Raw genomic sequence first — 21,180 nt, forward strand, 5'->3', positions numbered from 1 at the left:
TGGTAAGGCACTATATCAAATGCAAGGGTTATTATTATTTTTATTGTCGCATGTGTTATGGACAAACACAACTGGAGAATGTATAATTGAACATCAAATCGCAGATGGTTGAGTGTCAGCAAATGTCAAACATCTCCGACGTTTTCTAAATAGCTCTGACAGCCCATCATGCCTTGTTGAGGAAGTCTTGAATTTTAATGAAGTTTAGTGAAATTATTAATAATTTAACTTATTCCTTGCGCTCTGCTAACAATCCGACCCTGGTTAATGAGCCTCGACCCCCCCCCCCCCCCCTCCCCCCTTGGGATCACTCTGCTATGTACATTGGGTAATGCTAAATTCTAGGATATTCCATGATAATTTTTATGGAGTGGGACCTCAGCAAAAAATAGAATCAATCTTCCCTTTATTGAATAAATCTCAATTACATTAGAATTATGAAACAATTAAAAAGTAAAGGTTTGCTATCTGGTCTCACTGTAATGTCATGTTGATACATCACTGAAATGTATAAGCCGCCTGAGTTTCAGTGCGCTCTAGTAAAATCCTTGTCGTTTGCATTGAACACTAAAGACATGTATAGTGACAGGATCGTAACATTTCTACCGTTAGGTTCCTGTCACTATACATGGGTGATGTGGAGCCTGGCCCCACTGGCTCCCCATCCCCCAGAGGATAGAATTCAAAATCCTCATCTTCGCCTTCAAGGCCCTCTACGGCCTTGCTCCTCCCTACCTCTGCAACCTGCTAGCCCCATATCAACCTGTCCACTCCCTCCGCTCAGCAGGCTCCGCCCTGCTTCACGTCCCCTGCCTCGCTCACTCCGTTGCCTCCTTCAAGGCGTGTCTCAAAGCCCTTCTCTTTCACCGAGCCTTCAGCCACCTTCTTAACCTTCCTACCTTCCACCTTCCCTGATCCCAACTCCCAGCTCAGGTCCAAATCCCTGACTGTCCAGCGCCGTGCGACATCCTCCCGATGTGAAAGGATATATACAAGTGTAATTTTGTATTATATTCTATTGTAACATTTACAGTGCTGTTTTCCTCTCCCTCCTCAACTCTCTTCCCAAATCCTCCTGACCAAACCTGGATTCTCTTTCTCTCCAACATTACTTGATCTGAAGATGTATCTTGTTGACTGTGCCTTCAACCCTCCTAACCCACTTCCCCTCCTAGCTTAGACTCACATTCGGTCTTTGTAAAGCGTAGGAACATAGGGATTGCTTGCTGAAAAAAGACCAAGGTCCATCTAGTTCACCTTCCACCAACCTGGTAGTCGCATGCTACAATAATAGAAAAGTTGATAGTAATTCATTCTGTATGGATTAGTCTACAACAGAGTAGAAAGCTTGGGTGCTTTGCAAACCATTTTGAGATGTCCGCCTGACATGACGGGCACAAAACAAATGTGAATATCATAGAATTATACAGCACAAAAGGAGGCCATTCGGCCCAATGTGTCTGTGTCGGCTCTTTGAAAAGAGCTTCCAAATCAACCCCACTCCCCCGCTCTCTCCCCATAGCTCTGCAAACTTGTCCTCCCCAAATAATTATCTACTTCTCTCTTAAGAGTTGTTATTGAATCGGCTTCCCCCAGCCTTTCAGGCAATGCATTCCAGATCCCAACAACTCGCTGTATGAAGAAAATTTCTCCTCACCCCCCTCTGTTCTTTTAAGAACTATTTTAAATCAGTGTCCTCGGGTTACCGACCCACCCGCCAGTGGGAATAGTTTCTCTTTGTTCACCCTATCAAATCCACTCATAATTTTGAAAACTTCTATGTAGTCTCCTCTTAACCTTCGCTGCTCCAAGGAGAATAATCCTCACTTCTCTACCTCTCCTGATAACTGAAGCCCCTCATTCCTGGTGCCATCCTGGGAAATCTCCTTTGCATCCTCTCCAATGCCTTGACATCCTTCGTAAAGTGTGGGGCCCAGAACTGAACCCAGTCTCGAGCTGAGGCCTAACCAGTGTTTTATATAAAGGTTCATCATAACTTCCTGACTTGTGTACTCTATGCCCCTATTTATAAAGCCTCGTATCCCAGATGCTTTTTTAACAGCTTTATCTCCCTGTCCTGCCACCTGCAAAGATTTCCTTATATGACCCCCAGGTCTCTCTGTCCCTTCACCCCCTTTAAGATTGTACCATCAGCTTATATTGCACATTTTACTGGTCTGTCTATGTCCATTTGCAGTCTTTCAGCGCCTTGAGACGTACTCCCAACGTGAAAGGTGCTATACAAATTTAATTTTGTGGTTGTTGTTGTTACTATCCTCCTCACCGTTTACTACTTTTCCTGGCTTTGTATCATCTGTAAACTTGGAAATTGTACTCCCTATACCCAAGTCCAGGTCATTTATATAGATTAAAAACAGCAGTGATCCCAATACTGATCCCTGGGGGACACCACTGTACACTTCCCTCCAGTCAGAAAAACAATAGTCCACCAAACTCTCTGCTTTCTGTCTCCCAGACAGTTCTGTATCCGCTGCCATTCTACTCTCCCTTTAATACCGTGTGCTTCTATTTTGCTTGAAAATCCATATAAACTACATCAACTGCATTACCTTCATCCACCCTCTCCGTTACTTCATCAAAAAAAACTCTATCAGGTTTGTTAGACATGATTTGCCTTTAACAAATCCGCGTTGACTGTCCTTTATTAACCCATATTTTTCTAAGTGAAAATTTATTTTGTCCTGGATTGTAATCTCTGGAAGAAACTATAATCAAATATATTTTGTTTTGATCTTCAAGACGTTGAGTTTAAATATTTGTGAACTATGTTGTAGTCTCAGTCATTCTTCATTGGATACTATAAATCTTTGAGAAACAAAGGACTCTGCCCTTCCATCTACTACACCCCCCCCCATCTCCCCCTCACACTCTGGCCACTACCCATCCCTCCCTCCACACCTTCGAACCTGTCTCCCACTCCTCTCTCACCACCACTAAAATCCCCATGAAACAGACCACCTGCTCCCTCGACTCCATCCCTACCCCTCTCCTTACCTCCCAGCTCCACCTCCTTGCCCCTCTACTCACAGACATCATAAACCTCTTCCTGTCCACTGGTACCGTTCCCACCCCTTTAAAAACGGCCGTCATCACTCCTATCCTTAAAAAATCCTCCCTGGACCCATTCCTGCTTTGAAACTAATGCCCCATCTCCAACCTCCCTTTCCAAGGTCCTGGAAAGAGTCGTTGGTTCCCAGGTTCGCTCCTTCCTCTCCCGCCATTTCATTCACGAACCACTCCGATCGGCTTTCCATGCCGCCCGCAGCACAGAAACCGCCCTGGTCAAAGTGACAAATGACATTCTGTCCATCTGCGACCAGGGCTCCGTCTGCCTCCTCGTCCCCCTCGACCTCTCTGTTCCTTCGATACTGTTGACCACTCGTTTCTCATCCACCGCCTCTCCTCTCACCTCAACCTTCACAGTTCTGTCATTGACTGGTTCATATCCTACCACTCATACCATCTCCACTTCATCTCCGCAAATGGTTTCTCCTCTCACCCCCGCACTGTCTCATGCGTTGTTTTTCAGGGCTCTGTCCTTGGTCCCCTCCTCTTCAATTTCTATATGCTCCCTCTTGGTGACATCATCCGCAGCCATGGGGTCAATTTCCACATGTATGCGGATGACACCCAACTGTATCTCTCTGCCTCCACCCTTGATTCCAGGACCACTGCTGTCCTGACAGAAGTCTGCCAGACATCAAATACTAGATGAGAGCTAACTTTCTTCAGTTGAACGTCAACTGCTCACCTCTATTCTGTGAAGCGCTTTGAGATGTCTCGAAGACGCTTTATCAAATGCAAGGATTATTATTATTATTATCCTTGCCTTGATTCCACTGGCTTCCCATCACACGGAGGATACAGTTCAAGGTTTCCGCATCGTCCGCCCCACCATTGGCGGGCGGACCTTCTGCCACTCTGCCCACCATCTGGAACACATCCTGCAGTCCCACTGACTGACCCCTTCCCCTGCCTCCTTCAAGACCCATCTCAAGACCCTCCTCTTCAACCGTGCTTTCGATCTCCTTGCTTTCCCCCCTGCCCTCCAGCCTCCCTGATCCCGACCTCCAGCTCGGGTCCAAAACAGTGACTGTCCAGCACCTTGGGATGTCCTCCTGACGTGAAAAGTGCTCTACAAATGTAAATCTGTTGTTGTTGTTGGACCCCTTACAAAAGTTATTGTCTCCTCTCTCTCTCTCTCTGTCTCAAACACACACTCACTCTTTCACTCTTTCTCTTTCACATACACACATAGACACAGTCACAGTCTCTCTCATGATTTCTCCCTCTCACACACAGAAAACAGACTCTCACTCACACACAAAATCTATCATTAAAACACACAGATCTGACCCAAAATGCCCCAGATAATAATAATACTAATCCTTGCATTTGATATAACACTTTTCACATCTTCGAGACATCTCAAAGCACTTCACAGGATATACTGTAAAGTGAATTGACTGTATATTTGTGGACGAAACGCGGCAGCCAATTGCACACAGCAGCGTCCCACAAACAGTCGTGGATTGAAGTGACCAATTGTATTATTGTTTTTTTTTCTTGAGGGATTATTATCAGGCGTGTGGAGTAGATATCAAACATTAACATTTTGAAACTAATACAATCTGACTGTGATCACCAGGTCTGGATAGAATTATCTGATGTCTTTTCCTGTGCAACTCACACCCAATGCCATTGTATTTGGAGATTAATTTGAAATGTGCTTGGCAAGACCCAAAGAATGGTGACTAATGTTATTGTACAGCTAAGCGGGCAAGCTGCCTTAGACTGGGCTAGACCTAGCCTTGTGGGCTTCTCTGCAATGAACTCCCTCCATCTCCTCATCAGTCTCCTGACACACCGTCTGCTCCTTCTCACTGAGGTTAATAAATCAGTGTCAGGGAAAACTGGCTTCAACGACTTAGCTTGATAGTTGGCTTTGAATCGTTGAAATCAATGCGTCATAGGTTGTCAGCAGGAGCAGTGAGGTCTACTTGTTTTAACACAGCTTGATAAGAAATAATTGGATTTAAACAAGTAAAATCTCAGTTCAGCAGACAGATGTAACTTATTGGGTTATTTGTGGGGGTTGTCATTTCAGGGTTAAAACAGAGTAGAGCTTTATCAAATGCAAGAATTATTATTATTAAATAATGGGAGTGGAGAAGGATGTTATCGACCATCTCATGTCCACTTATGAGCAGAAAAAAATGAACAGAATGAGCAGAAAAAAATCAACGTGAAGTGTGCTGTGTTTATCTCACTCTTTGGTCAATTTTACCCTAATTTTTGTTCATAGGAACATCAGAACATAGGAACAGTAGGAGGCCATTCAGCCCTTTGAACCTGTTCTGCCATTGCTATACAAATGTAATCTTGTTGTTGGTTAATTAGATCACGGCTGATCTGTACCTCAACTAATCCTTTCAGTTCCATTTTCCCGCTTTCTCCCCATATCCCTTAATACCCTGACCTGCCAACATATCAACCTCACTCTTGAAGGTGTGGATGGATCCAGTATCCACGGCCTTTTGGGGGAGAGAATTCCAGATTTTTATCACACTTTGAATGAAAAAATGCTCCTGATTTCACTCTTAAATGGCCATAAATGGTTCATGAGTCATTTACACCGGTTAAAACTGATTGAGGCACCTGATGTGTTGACAAATTCCTTCAATTAAAGTCTGGAAAGTATTTACTGGAGAAATGCATTGTGGATTTATAAAGATAGGTGTGAGGTGAGATCATCAAACATAATAATATTAAATAGTCCCTATGTTTGATATAGCGCCTTATCACCTCATCAAAACACTTCACAGGATTTACAGTACAGTGAGGTAACTGTGTTTCTGTGGTGTTGGGGTCAGGTGGGTTGGGGATGGACAGCATGTTTGGATGGGATGGATGTTGATAAGCTGTTACCACTTGTTGGTGAGTCAAAAGCAAGTCCAGACCAATATAAACAAAACACAAAATACAACAACAACTTGCATTTATATAGCGCCTCCACGCTGGGCAGCATCTCAGAGTGCTTAACGATGGCGGAGCCTGAGGCCGAGCCAGGGGGAGGGGGAAGGTGACCGTAGGCACGGTCGAAGAGGAAGGTCTTCAGGCACGACCTGAAGATTGGGAAGGAAGGGGTGAGCTAAAGGGGTTGAGAGAGGGAGTTCCAAAGTTTCGGGCTGTAGTGGCTGAAGGCACAGCCGCCGATGGTGGAGCGGAGGATTCGGGGGACGCGGAGGAGGCCGGATTCAGTAGAGCGGAGGCAGTGGGTACTGCTGTGGGGGGATAGGAGGTTAGAGAGATAAGGGGGTGCCAAGAAATAGAGGGATTTAAACACGAGAGTGAGGATCTTGAAGTCAATCCGCTCTGTGACAGGAGCCAGTGGAGTTTGGCAAGGACTGGGGTAATCGGGGTACGGAGTTTTGTGCTGGTCACAATGTGGGCGGCAGAGTTTTGAATGAACTGAATTTTGTGAATAGTGAGGAAGGGAGACCGGCAAGGAGGGTGTTAGGGAGTCCAGCCGAGGCTGGAAAGGAAAGTGAGTCAACGTTTCAGAGCTGACGAAGGGTCGTGGACCTGAAACGTTGAATAACTTTGCTTTCTCCCTAGATGCTGCCCGACCTGCTGAGTGTTCCCAGCGACTTCTGTTTTTGTTCCAGACCAATATATAATAATAATAATAATAATCCTTGCATTTGATATGGCGCTTTTCAGGTCGGGAGGACATCCCAAAGCGCTTCACAGAACACACTGTAAAGTGAATTAACTGTATATTTGTGGGCGAACGCGGCAGCCAATTGCACACAGCAATGTCCCACAAACAGTCGTAGATTGAAAATGACCAATTTATTATTTTGCTGCTTGCAAAGCGAGTGCTCTAACCACTGAGCTACAGGACTCCACAATATAAGATGTTTCAGCGCCTTGGGACGTCCTCTCGACTTGAAAGATGCTATACAAATGTCATTTGTTTGCTGCTGTTGTTGTTAGTAGCAGATATAATACTGGTTTAGGAAGAACTTCCTCACGCAGATGGTGTGACAGTGTGGAACTCACCGCTGGAAACTGTTGTTGAAGTAGAAAGCATGAACATATTTAAGAGAAAATGTGATACATTTTAGTGGAGTCCTGTAGCTCAGTGGTGAGAGCACTTGCTTCGCAAGGGAGAGACCCGGGTTCGATTCCCGGCAGGGCGAAACCTTGGGCAAGTTTCCCATTATTATATCACATAATAATAATAATAATCCTTGCATTTGATATAGCGCTTTTCACATCTTCTCGACGTCCCAAAGGGCTTCACAGAATATACTGTAAAGTGAATTGACTTTATGGGTGAACTTTGTGGGCGGACGCGGCAGCCAATTGCGCACAGCAATGTCCCACAAACAGTCGTGGATTGAAAATGACCAATTTTATTATTGTTTTTGGTTTTGGAGGGATTATTATTAGGCTCTGTGTGGAGTAAGGAAACTTGCCCAAGGTTTCGCCCTCTGCCTGGAATTGAACTCAGGTCTCTCACTTGCAAAGCGAGTGCTCTAACCACTGAGCTACAGGACTCCACATGCAAGTATTATTATACAAACATGAGAGAAGGAAATAGTGGGGAATAAGAGGCTTATGTGGCGTATAAAGTCTGGCATAGACTGAGCCAAGGTGACACCTTTGGCTTATTCTCCGACAAGTCACTGCACTTTACAGTAAGTCCTGTACCAATGCAAAGATTATTATTATCATAATTGCTCCATTAGTTTTTAGAGATCCAATCCAAAGCTTTGGTTTTGATGTACTGAATAATCAGTACGACATATATATATACGTGCTGGTCAACTATACCTTGGTAAAATCTTTCCGATGTGAAAGGTGCCATACCAAATAACATAAGAATGTTCCTAACAGAAATCTATCTAGTTGGTTCTTGAACGAATCAACACTTTCTGCTTCCCCCATTTCCCAAGGGAGCCTGTTCCATACATTTACTACTCGTTCACTGAAGTAGTTTTTCCACAGATTTGTTCTGAATTTACTCCCCTTCAATCTACTGTCCTTGGCTTCTACTGTTCAGTAAAAGATAAAACAGCTCATCATGGTCTACATTATATAAAACGCAAGGATTATTATTAGTAGTAGTATTTTATAGAAGTTGGGACGTTTTAATGTGATAAAGGTGCTACATCATAAAAACATAAGGAATGCTAGACGAAAAAAAGACCCAAGGTCCATCTAGTTCACCTTCCACCTTCCCAGCTGTCGCTTGCATATGTCCTTTTTGCAGAAAACAGAGAGTAGGGATAAACGGATCCTTCTCAGATTGGCAGGTTGTGACTAGTGGAGTGCCACAAGGATCAGTGCTCGGGCCTCAACTGCTTACAGTCGACATCAATGTTTAGAAGAGGCAATACAGCTTAATGTATCTACAGGGCTGTCTTCTAACCTTCCTTCAAACACAAATTATTTCATATTTGGAAATAACATGATGGGATATAGTACATAGATAGTTCAGGACATAAGAACATAAGAAATAGGAGCAGGAGTAGGCCATTCGGCCCCTCGAGCCTGCCCCACCATTTAATAAGATCCTGGCTGATCTTCTAAGCTAATTCCATTTACCTGACCTATCTCCATATGCCTTAACCCTTTAGTTTTTAAAAGTTTATCGACCTCAGTCTTGAATATATTCAGCGACTGAGCATCCACAGCCTCTGAGGTAGAGAATTCCATAAATTCACTACCCTCTGAGTGAAGAAATGTTTTGTCAACTCAGTTCTAAAGGATCTTTAATCCTGAGACTATGACCCCTAGTTTTAGATTCTCCAACCGGGGAAACAGTCTCACAGCATCTACTCTCTTAAGACCCTTAAGAGTCTCATAGGTTTCTATAAGATTACCTCTAATTCGTCTATATTCTAAAGAATATAGGCCTAGTTTACTCAACCTCTCCTCGTAGGTCAACCCCCTCATCCCAGGAACTAACCTAGTGAACCTACATTGCACCCCCTCTAAGGTGAGTATATCCTTTCTTAGATAAGGAGACCAAAACTGCACACAATATTCCAGGTGCGGTCTCACCAAGGCCCCATACAATTGCAGCAAGACTTCCCTACTCTTGTACTCTAACCCCTTTGCAATAAACACTAACCTGTTATTAGCCTTCCTAATTGCTTGCTGTACCTGTTACTAACTTTCTGTGACTGGTGTACAAGGACACCTAAATCCCTCTGAACACTAACACTATCTAGTCTCTCGCCCTCTAGAAAATAATCTGCTTTTCTATTTTTTCTACCTAGGTGAATAACTTCACACTTCCCTACATTATATTCCATCTGCCACCTTCCTGCCCACTCACTTAAACTGTCTATATCCCTTTGCGTCCTCCTTGTATCTTCCTCACAGCTTACTTTCCCACCTAGCTTTGGATAGTCTGCAAATTTAGATACACGCCACTAGTCACAACCTGCCAATCTGAGAAGGACCCGTTTATCCCTACTCTCTGTTTTCTGCCTGTTAACCACTCTTCGATCCATGCTAATATATTACCCTTAATTCCATGCGCTCTAGTCTTATGTAACAACCTTTTATGTGGCACTTTATTGAATGCCTTCTGAAAATCTAAGTACACTACATCCACTGGTTCCCCCCATCTAACTTGCTAGTTACATCTTCAAAAAACTCTAAAAGATTTGTTAAACACGATTTCCCTTTCCCTCGTGTTGACTCTGCCTAATCATATTATGACTTTCTAAGTGCCCCACGACGACGTCCCTAATTATAGACTCTAGAATTTTCCCGACCACCGATGTCAAACTAATTGTCTATAGCTCCCCATCTTTTCTCTCCCACCCTTCTTAAATAGCAGTGTTATGTTTGCGATCTTCCAATCAACGAGAACCGGTCCAGAATTCGGGGAATTCTGGAAGATCAAAAACAAAGCATCCACTATCTCGGCAGCCACCTCTTTTAAAACCGTAGGATGCAGGCCATCAGGTCCAGGGGACTTATCAGTTTTTAGTCCCATTAATTTCTCTAGTACTATTACTTTACTAATATTAATTTCTTTAAGTTCCTCACTAACATTAATCTCTTGATTTCCCACTATTTCTGGTAAGGTTTTAGTATCTTCCAGGTTTTAGTATTTTCTGGAGTTAAAGGAACTTTCTGGTCATTCAAGCACTCCAAGACCTTACCTTATGTGAAGGGCACTATATAGATGCAAGTTGCTGCTGTTGTCACTTGAAGGTTTGCATTGAGAACTTCAAAATTGTCACTACAAATCTTTTCACTTGTTTTGGCAGAATTTCCATTCTATTCAGTCAAAAATGCCCAAACCTTAATCTTTTTCCTGCTCCCTGTGGGATCTCTATTATAGTCAGCAATGAAGCTCAGTCTGATATCAGATAAACCACTCATAAAGGAACACATTTACCAAACCCCAGGAATTCATAATACAGTGTCAGGACTGTGTGACGGTTTGCCTTTTTAATGTTTTTTTTNCTCCAGAAAAGCTCATTTGACAGAGCAATTGTTGCCCAGAGCAAAACTTTAGGGGAAGAAAAATATAAGAATAATTGACACAGGTGAAGTGCAAATTAGTCATAATTATCCCATTAAAAGGATTTGTACATCATTTCACTTGTCAACAGCAACACAATACAACAGTATGTCTTCTGTGTATGACGGGTCATTAACAATGTCATTAATTGTGTGTCTATGTACTTTAGAATGAGTCTTACCTCTATCAACGGCTCTAATAATAGCAACAATTTTTACGTGTGATATAATGTGTTTCAGGTCAGGTGAGGACTCAAAGTGCTTCACAGGATTTACCATAAAGTGTAGGCACTTTATGTGTATTTTGTAGGCAAAAGACAGCAGCCAATTTGAGCACAGCAAAACAATGTATTACATTTGTACAGTGCCTTTCACGTTGGGAGGACATCTCAAGGCTCTGGACAGTCAGGAAATTGGAGTTGATCAGGAGGTGTGGAGGACAGGCAGGGTAGTGGGAGGAGGTTGTCCGAAGGCGCGGTCGAAGAAGAGGTTCTTGAGATGTGCCTTGAAGCAATGTCTGAGAAACAGTCAAGAAGCGAATGATCTGTTTTACTTTGGGGGATTGTCAGCCAGAACATTAGGAGAGAGAAACTCTCTTCTGGTTTTGAATCTTGAACAGGCAGACAGGACCACAGGTTAACAAATCATCCAAAGGACAGCAACGTTAGTGTTACGTTGGAGTGTCAGCCTTGACTATAGGAGTTCAAAGTACCAGAAACAGTCATGAAGTGAGTGACCAATGTTTTCTGGGAGATTGTCGACCAGGACAGTGGTAGAAACTTCTTTCTCTTTTCATGGGATCTTTAACAACAACAAGATTACATTTGTATGGCGCCTTTCACGTTGGGAGGACGTCCCAAGGTGCTGGGATCCACCTGAACAAGCACAGAGCTTGGTTTAACGTCTCATAATAATAAATAATCTGCATTTGGTACAATACCTTATTAGTGTAATATGTGCGGGATATGAGATGTTTTGATGTTAAAGACTGTGTTTATCTCAGCAAAATACACTTCATTTCTAATCAGCCATATTTTGTGAAGTGTTTTTGAAAACTTCGCATTAAAGGCACTGGACAAATGCAAGTTATTGTTACAGTTATTACTACAAATCTGCATTGCCCTTTAAAGATTTTAGTGCACTTGAGATTTAACTGAGCAATTCTGCATTTGACGTTAGATTTTAATCAAATTAAACAGCAGGGACCTTGGAGGCCACTTGTTGTGTGTTTGTCATGAATGGGACATTCATCCTCTAACCAAGGCATGGCCCAGCTTCCGGGTCTCTCTCTTAAGAACAAGGCAAAGTGTGGAAATACGTCGTAATTGTCATTTGTTAAGGTTGAGCTTTATATTTTATATTAATGGCATTTTTTTCAATGAATGAATAGCAGCATTGCTCCTATTGCTAGGGCTTTTGAAGCATCCTCCTGACATGAGAGAGACACTGTATCGAATGCAAAGCTTAGTTCATTATAATTTTTCACCCAAAAATTGAATGGAACTGACGATCTGTTATTAATCCCATTAAATTCCACACACAAACGAATGAGATAAATCTCAGTAGATTTTTAATTCTCATGGTTTTAAAGTAGTAACCTAATTAAATTGACCATGTTGGGAAATTTCTAGGGTCAGATGACTCCAGTAAGATTTCCGGATATATGGGATCATCAGCACTTTCTGATCCATTAACATCCTGGCAAACAGCCGTGCAATGTTCCCGCAGCAAGATATAGGGGGAGGGAGTTAGAGAGAGAGAGAGAGAATGAGACTGACAGTGAGAGAGTGAGGGCCAGACAGTGTGAGAGCAAGAGAGAACGACTGTGAGAGGGAGCGAGAGAATGACAGTGAGAGACAGAGAAATAGATGGTGAGAGAGAGAAGCAGACAGGAAGAGCGACAGACGAGGAGAGAGGGAAAGTGAGAGATAGAAAGAGACAGCAAGAGAGGGACAGAGAGACTTAGAGAGAGACAAAGACGGAGCGAGAAATAGACAGCGGGAAAGAGAGAGACGGACAGATAGAAAGAAGCAGATAGACAGACAGACGAGAGGGAGAGAAACAGAGAGAGACAGTGTGAGAACGAGCGAACGAGAGAGAGAGAGAGAGGGAGAGAGAGAGAGAAAATTAACCAGCCTCCAACTGTTACAGTCATGAGACAAAGCTGGATGCCAGAATCAATACAGCAGATAAACCCCTGGATTAATGACACCTTTGAACACATTACTGGCTATTAGAGGGCAGCTTGTGCATCACTTCTCCTTTAGTTCATTATTAAAATCCAATGCCTTTCTGGCTGTAACATCTCCTGCAACGGACGGCAAATTATTCCTAGCTTATTACCTGCTGCATGTGGGGTGAACATTGTTTTGGCAAATGATCAGATTCACTTGATGTATTCACATGTATTTGTAGTAAGACCTATCAATTTGACCACCATTTCAATCGCCTTTTCCTCTCCACACCTCCTTCAACTCCCACCCCCAGCCAACCAGCAGTGCCAAGACGTCCTCCTGTTGTGAAAGGTGCTGTGCAAATGTAACTTGTATTGTATTGCATCTCATGTATCAGCCGGGATCAGTTGGTAGCACTCTCGCCTCGGAGTCGGAAGGTTGTGGGCTCAAACATGTTTGGGCTTGGATCTCAATGCAGTGCTGGGTGAGTTGCGTTGTTGGAGATGCCGGCTTTCAGATGAGATGTTAATCCACATTCCTGTCTGCCTGTTCAGGTGGATGTTAAAGTTCCCATGGCACTATTTGAAAAGGGAAAGGAATTTCTCTGTCCCGGTGTCCTGGCCAACAATTCCCCCAAATAAAATTAGTCATTCACTACATGGCTGATGTGGACATTGCTGTGCACAAATTGGCTGCAGCGTTTCACCCTTAGAACACACAGTCACTCCTATTTACACTTTATCCTGTAAAGTTCTGTGAGACAGCCTTCTGACATGAAAGACGCTGTACCAAATGCAAGTATTATTATTATTGTTATGTGCCAGTATATCTCTTTTCACTCTGCATTAGACTGCTACAATTGCCAGATATTCTTTCCTCTCTACATAATCCACCTTAATTCTTCAATGATCTTATGGCCTTGGAATCACTCCAAGGTGTACAATATTACACAATACATACAAATCTCCATATTTCATTCCGGTGTCCTAATCACTCTCAGGAATTCACTATTATCTATAATAACTCATCGTAATCCCTTGATTTGATGACGACTTTGAAATCGCCACCAAATATCCAGTGATCACTCTTTGAAAACAATAATAGTTCTTGAATTTGATACAGCAACTATAAAATGTCAACTGTCTCAAAGCATTTGACAAGATTTCTGCCCAGTAACTCCATTTGTAGGAAAACCACAGCAGCCAATATGCACACAGCAACATCCCGCAAACGGCAGTGAAGGGAACGACTGATTTTTATGTTCAAGTATATGGTGATATCACGTCTTGTTCATTATGAAATGTCAGATGTTTTTGCCCTTTAGCCCCGTGAAGCGAAATAACAGTACGTTTTCCATAACATAAGATCGGTTCACCTCAACTTTAAACAAGATCATAACTGTGGCAGCCATTAACTGAAGTCCTTCTTTGAACCCCTCCAATCCAGCTTCCGCACTGCCCACAGCATGGAAACAGTCACTAATGACATTCTGAACATCTGTGATCAGGGCTCCCTCTGCATCCTTGTCCTCCTCGACCTCTCTGCCACCTTCAACACTGTCGACCACTCCATCCTCATACAACCGCCTCTCCGCTTTACTCAATCTTCATGGACCTGCCCTTGTCTGGTTCGATTCCTATCTCTCTCACTGTCTCCACTTCGTTGCCTCTAATGGTTTCTCCTCCAGCCCCCGCACTGTCACATCTGGCGTTCCCCAGGGCTCTGTCCTTGCCTTCTCTTTAATATCTATATGCTCCCCCTTGGTGACATCATCCGCAGACATGGATTCGCAGACTTCCACAAGTATGCGGATGACACCCAACTCTATCTTTCTGCCTCCACCCTCAACTCCAGGACCACTGCTGTCCTGACAGACTGCCTGTGGGACATCAAGTCCTGGATGAGGGTAAATTTCCTACAGTTGAATGTGAACAAGACTGAGGCCCTCCTGATTGGCTCACACCAGCGCCTCAGCACCTCAGGCTCTGGCAGCATTAACCTCCATGGTCGCTCACAACAACTCACCACCAGTCAGGAACCTCGGTGTCTTGTTTGACTCTCAACTGTCTTTTCTCCCCCACATCCAAGCCATGACCCGCTCTGCTTTCCCTCACCTCCATAACATTGCCCGACTCCGCCACTACCTCACCCCTCAGGCGCTGAAACTCTTGTTTATGCCTTCATCACCTCCAGGCTCGACTATGCAAACTCCCTGCTTGTCGGCCTTCCCAACTCCTCCTTCCACAGCTGCAGATAATCCAGAACTCTGCAGCCCGTGTCCTCTCCCGCACCAAACTCCATGACCCCATCTCCCCCACTCTCACCTGACTTCATTGGCTCCCTATCCTTCAGAGGATCCATTTCAAGATCCTGGTCCTCACGTACAAAGCCCTCCATGGACTCGCCCCACCCTATTTCTGCGATCTCCTAACCCTCTACCAACCCGCCCGTTCCCTCCGCTCAGCCGGCTCTGGTCTGCTCCATGTTCCCCAACCCACCCGCCCCACCATTGGTGGGAGAGCCTTCAGCCACTCTGCCACAACCTCTGGAATTCCATCCCCAATCACTCCGCCTCGCCCCCTCCTTAGCCTCCTTCATATCCCGCCTCAAGACCCTCCTCTTTGACCAACCCCCTTCCCCTCCCCTCCCTTATCCCTCCAACTCCAGCTCGGGTCTGAAATGCTGTTCTCTGTCCAGCGCCTTGGGACGTCCTCCCGACAGGAAAGGTGCTACACACATGGAATCTTCTTGTTATTGTTGTTGTTGTTGTTGTTGAAGTCATGTTAAAAAAAAACTCTGTAAATATGTGCCTTTTTGGCCTCTGTTTTATAACTTTTGTTTCTGGTGCATGGACAACACTGGAAAAAACCTTTTGAAACTTTTGAAAAGAAGGAAAGTTGCAGAGAGTGTACAGTACATCCCATAAATCCAGGGCTCAGTTACCTAAGTGTTCTGTGAAGTGCATGTGGGACATTATTGCTCTATATAAAGCAGACAGAGGAAATGGACGGAAGGTATTGCTTGTGATCAGAACCAAATCTATCCACAGGCACTGGATGATTAAGCACCTTCCTTTCTGTTTGCGGGGTTTCAGGGTAGCCCAGAGAGATGTGCCGAAAATCTCTTCCTCTTCCTTGTGACAGCTGCATGCGGAATCAGCCTTACCCTGGTTTGTGCAGTGAGTGGGCCGGTGGCAGGCTGCTCTCCGGAACCCATGTGCTCGCGCAAATGTACAGAAAGGGAACAATTTAAAGTGCAATTCAACTGCAGAAGTTTACCAACCCGGACGTTAAAGCTTTGTACTGCAGTGATGCTCAGGGCAGCCTTGCCGCTATTTGTGGGACATTCCCTTCTGTCAATTGGCTGCAGCGCTCACCTAAAAATTACACAATCACTACACTTTACAGTTTACCCTGCGAGGCGCTGTGAGTCGACCTCCCAGCGTGAGCATTATAAACCTCAAAGCCGATCTAGGTGAGATGCAACAGCCTTGTTTAAATGAGCAACAACAACTTGCATTTATATAGCGCCCTTCCCACTGGACATCCTTTCCACCATTTTCCATTTAAAAAAATGCTTGATGTGTGGGGGGATGAGATTAGATGAGCTGAAAGGGCCTTCTTCATCCGAACCAATCTTGAGATTTTGTGACCACGTCTCTCTCCGTGAGTTGTGGTCAGTGCTCCGGGACGTTACCCTGCGTGAAGGTGCAAGATGTTGTTAGTTGTTTAGCGGATCGCTTTCCAGGAGCGATAATCCCTTCCAAAAAAACATAATAATAATTTGGTCATTCAATCCACGACTGTGTGTGAGACACTGCTGTGCGCAATTGGTTGCCACATTTCGCCCACAAAATAAACAGTCACTACACTTTGCAGTGTATTCTATGAGGCGTTTGAGACGTTTCGAAGACACAATAAGGCGCTGTATCAAATGCAAGGATTATTATTATTATAAGCTGTTGTTGTTATTGACTGTCTGCTCATCATTTGATGCCTTTATCAGTGGGTTAATTTCTATCCACCAGGTCATCAAGTTGACCTTTGATGATTTTGAGTTGGAGCGAGGCTACGACACACTGACAGTGGGCGATGGTGGGCAACCGGGAGAACCCAAAACAGTGCTTCATGTGTGAGTATTAGCTTTCCCATCCAATTCCAGTGTGTGCTCAATACAACGGGGTGTCAGCCTGGCTCACTCTCACCGCAGTGTTGTATTGTCGGAGCTACCATTTTACAGATGAGACATTAAACCAACTGTCTGATCAAGTGGACTGTAAAGATCCCACGGTACTATTCAAAAACAATCCAAAAACTGGCCAACAATCCCCCAAATGATACGCCATTCACCTCATGGCTCTGTGTGGAATGTTCTGTCGTGCATGCCTTCACAATACACAGTCATTAAACTTCACCATGAATCCTGTGAAACGTTTTGAGATGTCCTCCAAATTTGCAAGGCGCTACATCAAATGTAAGGATTATTATTAATAGAACTGAGATGTAGGTAGCTTGCGCATTTCATGAGAGGACGTATCAAAGTACTTCACAAAACCTGACGTTTGGAATGCTGTTGGATTTGTAGTAATTATATTTTTCTGATGTTCACCTGGCAGTTTGACAGGGACAAGTGTTCCCGACCTGATCGTCAGCGTGAGCAACCAGCTGTGGGTGGAGTTCCAGACTGATGAGACCAAAAGCTTGCTGGGCTTCAGAGCCACGTACCAAGGTACCTGCCACAGGAACAACCACAGCGCACAGCATCTAACACAAATGGGAGGAATTGAAAGGGAATGGAGCTACTCGTGTCTCCATTATAAACGACCCAGTCTCTCACGGATCCTATTAGAGCGGGTGGAATCCAGTAGCGTACTGGCTAGAGCGCTAGCCTCGCAAGAGAGTGGATCCGGGGCCTCTCGCTTGCGAAACTTTTGGCAAGTTTCCTTACTCCACACACCTCTGTTTATCTAGCGGTGAGGAGGAACCCAGTTGTTAGTCGATTGGCGGATCACTTTCTGGGGGTAATAGTCCCTCAAAAAAATGTGGTCCTTCAATCCACGGCCATGTGTGGGACATTGCTGTGCGTAATTGGCTGCTGTGCTTCACCTACAAAATACAGTCCAATTTACAATGTATTCTGTGAACTGTTTTGAGATGTCTCAATGACATAATAAGGCGCAATATCAAATGAAAGGAACATAAGGGTTAGTATTATTATTATTACAATGCATTGCTTCACATCATTGCAAAAACTATGAGACCAGAAATCTGTGTAACACTGGCCCAAGCCGATCCAAGGCCAAACTTGCTTACCTGAGACTCTGACTGATGGTTTGTCGGTGAGGAGAGATGTTATGTGCTGCACTAAAATAGGCTTGAACTATGCACAGTCACTACATTTTACAGTCATATTCTGGTGAAGTGTTTTCAGACATTTCAACTTAATAAGGTGCTGTATCAAATGGAAGGTTTATTATAGACACACACACACACACGAGGGAGAGGGGAATAGAAGAATAAGGACTGGAGAAAAGAGCAAGTGGAAACTTGTGTGGAGCATAAAGCCCGATACAGACTGGTTGGGCTGAGTGGCCTATTTCTGTGGCGTACAGTCTGTGTAAATCTATGGATTGTAAATTTACCTACACAGCCTCTGTGCTGGTAATGGTGTGTGGAACACACAGGAAAATCCCACAAATACCTTCTCTCGCTTCTCTCTCTTAGTCTCACAACAGACAAGTTCATCATTATACAACACAAACAATAAGTCTATTCTCACCATCTCAGCAAATAACCTACTCTTCAGGAAGGTTGAATATCAGTGAATCCCAGGAGAAATTTGTTGTCTAATATTGTGTTGTTTTAATACAATACGATTTGGGCTTGTCACAATAAGAGAACACTCCACAACCCTTGACAGTTCTGGCTGGACATCAGAGCTGAAGGTGGGAGCTGAGACCGGCGAGGAGGGAAAAGAGAACCGAAAGCGCAGTCAAAGAGACGCATTCTAAAACAGACCTTGAAAGGGGGAGGGAAGGAGGGAGCGAGTCGAAGAGACCTGGGAAAGGAGTTCCAGAGAACGGTCTCCAAGTGGCTGATGGTGGGACGGAGGATGTGGAGATGGCCATTGTCGGTCATATTAAGTCCATTAGTTTCTGCGGTGAGGATGTGCAGTTGGATTACTTCAGTGGCTCTTCTTGCTTGGAGCCAGGCAGGCAGTGGGCTGTGCGATCATTTGTTGACCAATTAATTATCTGTTTGGCTGTGTTTGTGCCTGGCCTGGCCTTTGTTTACCCAGCAGAGCTTCATACAACAAGAAGGGCTGCTGAGAAATCCATACCCATGATCGATCAGGCTCCCAGTAACAATGCTTCGCAATGACCTTTAAAGGGCCCCTCCCTCCCTCTCTCCCTCACCAACTGCAAAACTGGTCCTTTACCCCTGTCCACATGTTTTGAACAATTACTTTATTTCAATGGCACTTATGTTGAATGTCATGTTATGAACCTACTTTAGGTTTGTTTTATCAGTGAAGGAATTTGGATCTCTTTGTAAGGCAATGGGTTTGGATGTCTTCTTTCCACTTGGGTTTAAAGCAAGAATCATGATAATAATAACAACAAATAACAAAAATACATGGCTATAGCACCTTTCACGTTGGAAGGATGTCCCAAGGTGCTGATAATAATAAGCCTTCTGTTTGGTATCATGCCTTTCATGTTGGAAGGATGTCTCAAAGCGCTTCACAGGATTTACAATAAAGTTTGGTGACTTTTTTGTATACAACAACAACAAAATTACATTTGTGAAGCACCTTTCACCTCAGGAGGGCATCACAATACAAACGTGGAAGCCAATTTTATCCCACAAACAATCATGAGGTGAATGATTGATTTTTTGGGTTTGATTCCCGGCAGGGCGAAACCTTGAGCAAGTTTCCTTACTTTACACGCCTGATAATAATCTCTCAAGAAAAAAAACAATAATAAATTGGTTACTTCAATCCATGACAGTTTGTGGGACGCTGCTGTGCGCAATTGGCTGCCGCGTTTCGCCCACAAATATACAGTCAGTTCACTTTACTTTACAGTCTATTCTGTGAAGCACTTTGAGACATCGAGAAGACGTGAAAAGCGCAATATCAAAAGGATTATTAGTATTATTATGGGGAATTAAAGATTCCGTGGCATAATTTGAAAAGCGAAAGTAGTGTTTCCCAGTCTCCCAGCCAACAATCCCCCAGGTACAGTCAGTCATTCACTTAACAGTTGTTTGTGGGACATTACTGTGTGCAAAATTGGCTTCCGAGTTTGGCTACAAAATACACAGACAATTTACAATTTACAATAAAATCCTTTAAAGAGTTTTGAGACGTCCTCCTGATGTGAAAGGTGCTGTATCAAATGCATGGATAATTATCACTCGTGTACTTCACACAGTGCACTGTATGTTCCTAATATATTGTGCACATATTTTAAATGTTAAATAGAGTCGAAAAGAAGACAGATGCCAATCTAAAGTCAGGCAATCTGACTTATAAAATAAACGTGCGCAGAGAGTCAATTTTATACCTGCAGAATTCAGAGAAGCTAATTTCTGGTTGAATATAAATTCATGCCACCCACACAAGTCATCAATATTCAGCAAAGTGGAAACAGTTTTATTATTAATGTGAAATCTTGCTCCTTTGTTTTTAAAATACTAAAAAAAAGAAACTCAAAGGCAGAGTGTTGCATTGGATGTGAGATGAAGATGGTTGTGGAATTCATGATTAAAGTGAGCCTGATATAAATGAGTAGAATTAGACATTAAATGCTGCAGTTTATCAAAGGTTGATCCTGTTCATGTGGAGCGTGGATAGACAGACATGTGTCAGGGAATTGTCAATGCTTGCAGCACAGATTCCTGCTGAGTGCTAATGCACAGAGATGAAATAATTTACAGATTTTGGCATCTGTTTATTTTAATGGTGACATATACAACAGGCACACATCTTTGCTTTTTGTGATAGGGTTCTATTTCCTGGGGGATTGTTACCCAGGACACAGGGAGAAACTCCCTTCTCGTTTTGAATAGTGCCTTGGGAACTTTAACGTCTACTTGAACAGGCACAGACAGGACCTGGGTTTAACATTTCATCCAAAGGACGGTACCTCCAATGATGTGGTGTCCCCCCCCAGCACCACACTGGAGGATGAGCCTAGACTATGAGCTCAAAGTCCCCGATATGGGGTTTGATCCCACAATTTTCTGACTCTGAGGTGAGAGTTAAGGGGACTGAGACAAGCTGACACATCATGTGCAATATCAAATACATTTATTATTATCGTTATTGAGGACGCATTTTCTGACCAGTCAATAAACTGTTCCTTAAGTACAACTCCTTAAAAAAGGAACAATGATTAATTCTAGAAATATTGTATTATAACCCC

General features: G+C 43.6%; 1 protein-coding gene across 1 annotated transcript in view; it reads left to right on the forward strand.

Annotated features, from left to right (window-relative positions):
- csmd2 (CUB and Sushi multiple domains 2) overlaps window positions 1-21,180 on the forward strand; it is a 696,667-nt gene that overhangs the window by 519,358 nt on the left and 156,129 nt on the right. Inside the window, exons 11-12 of the mRNA XM_042338904.1 lie at window positions 16,777-16,880; window positions 17,365-17,477. Of these exons, the coding sequence (XP_042194838.1) occupies window positions 16,777-16,880; window positions 17,365-17,477 (217 nt within the window). The remainder of the gene's footprint in view (window positions 1-16,776; window positions 16,881-17,364; window positions 17,478-21,180) is intronic.

Source organism: Callorhinchus milii, unplaced genomic scaffold (assembly GCF_018977255.1).
Source record: "Callorhinchus milii isolate IMCB2004 unplaced genomic scaffold, IMCB_Cmil_1.0 Scaffold10, whole genome shotgun sequence".
In the NCBI taxonomy this organism is placed as follows: Eukaryota; Metazoa; Chordata; class Chondrichthyes; order Chimaeriformes; family Callorhinchidae; genus Callorhinchus; species Callorhinchus milii.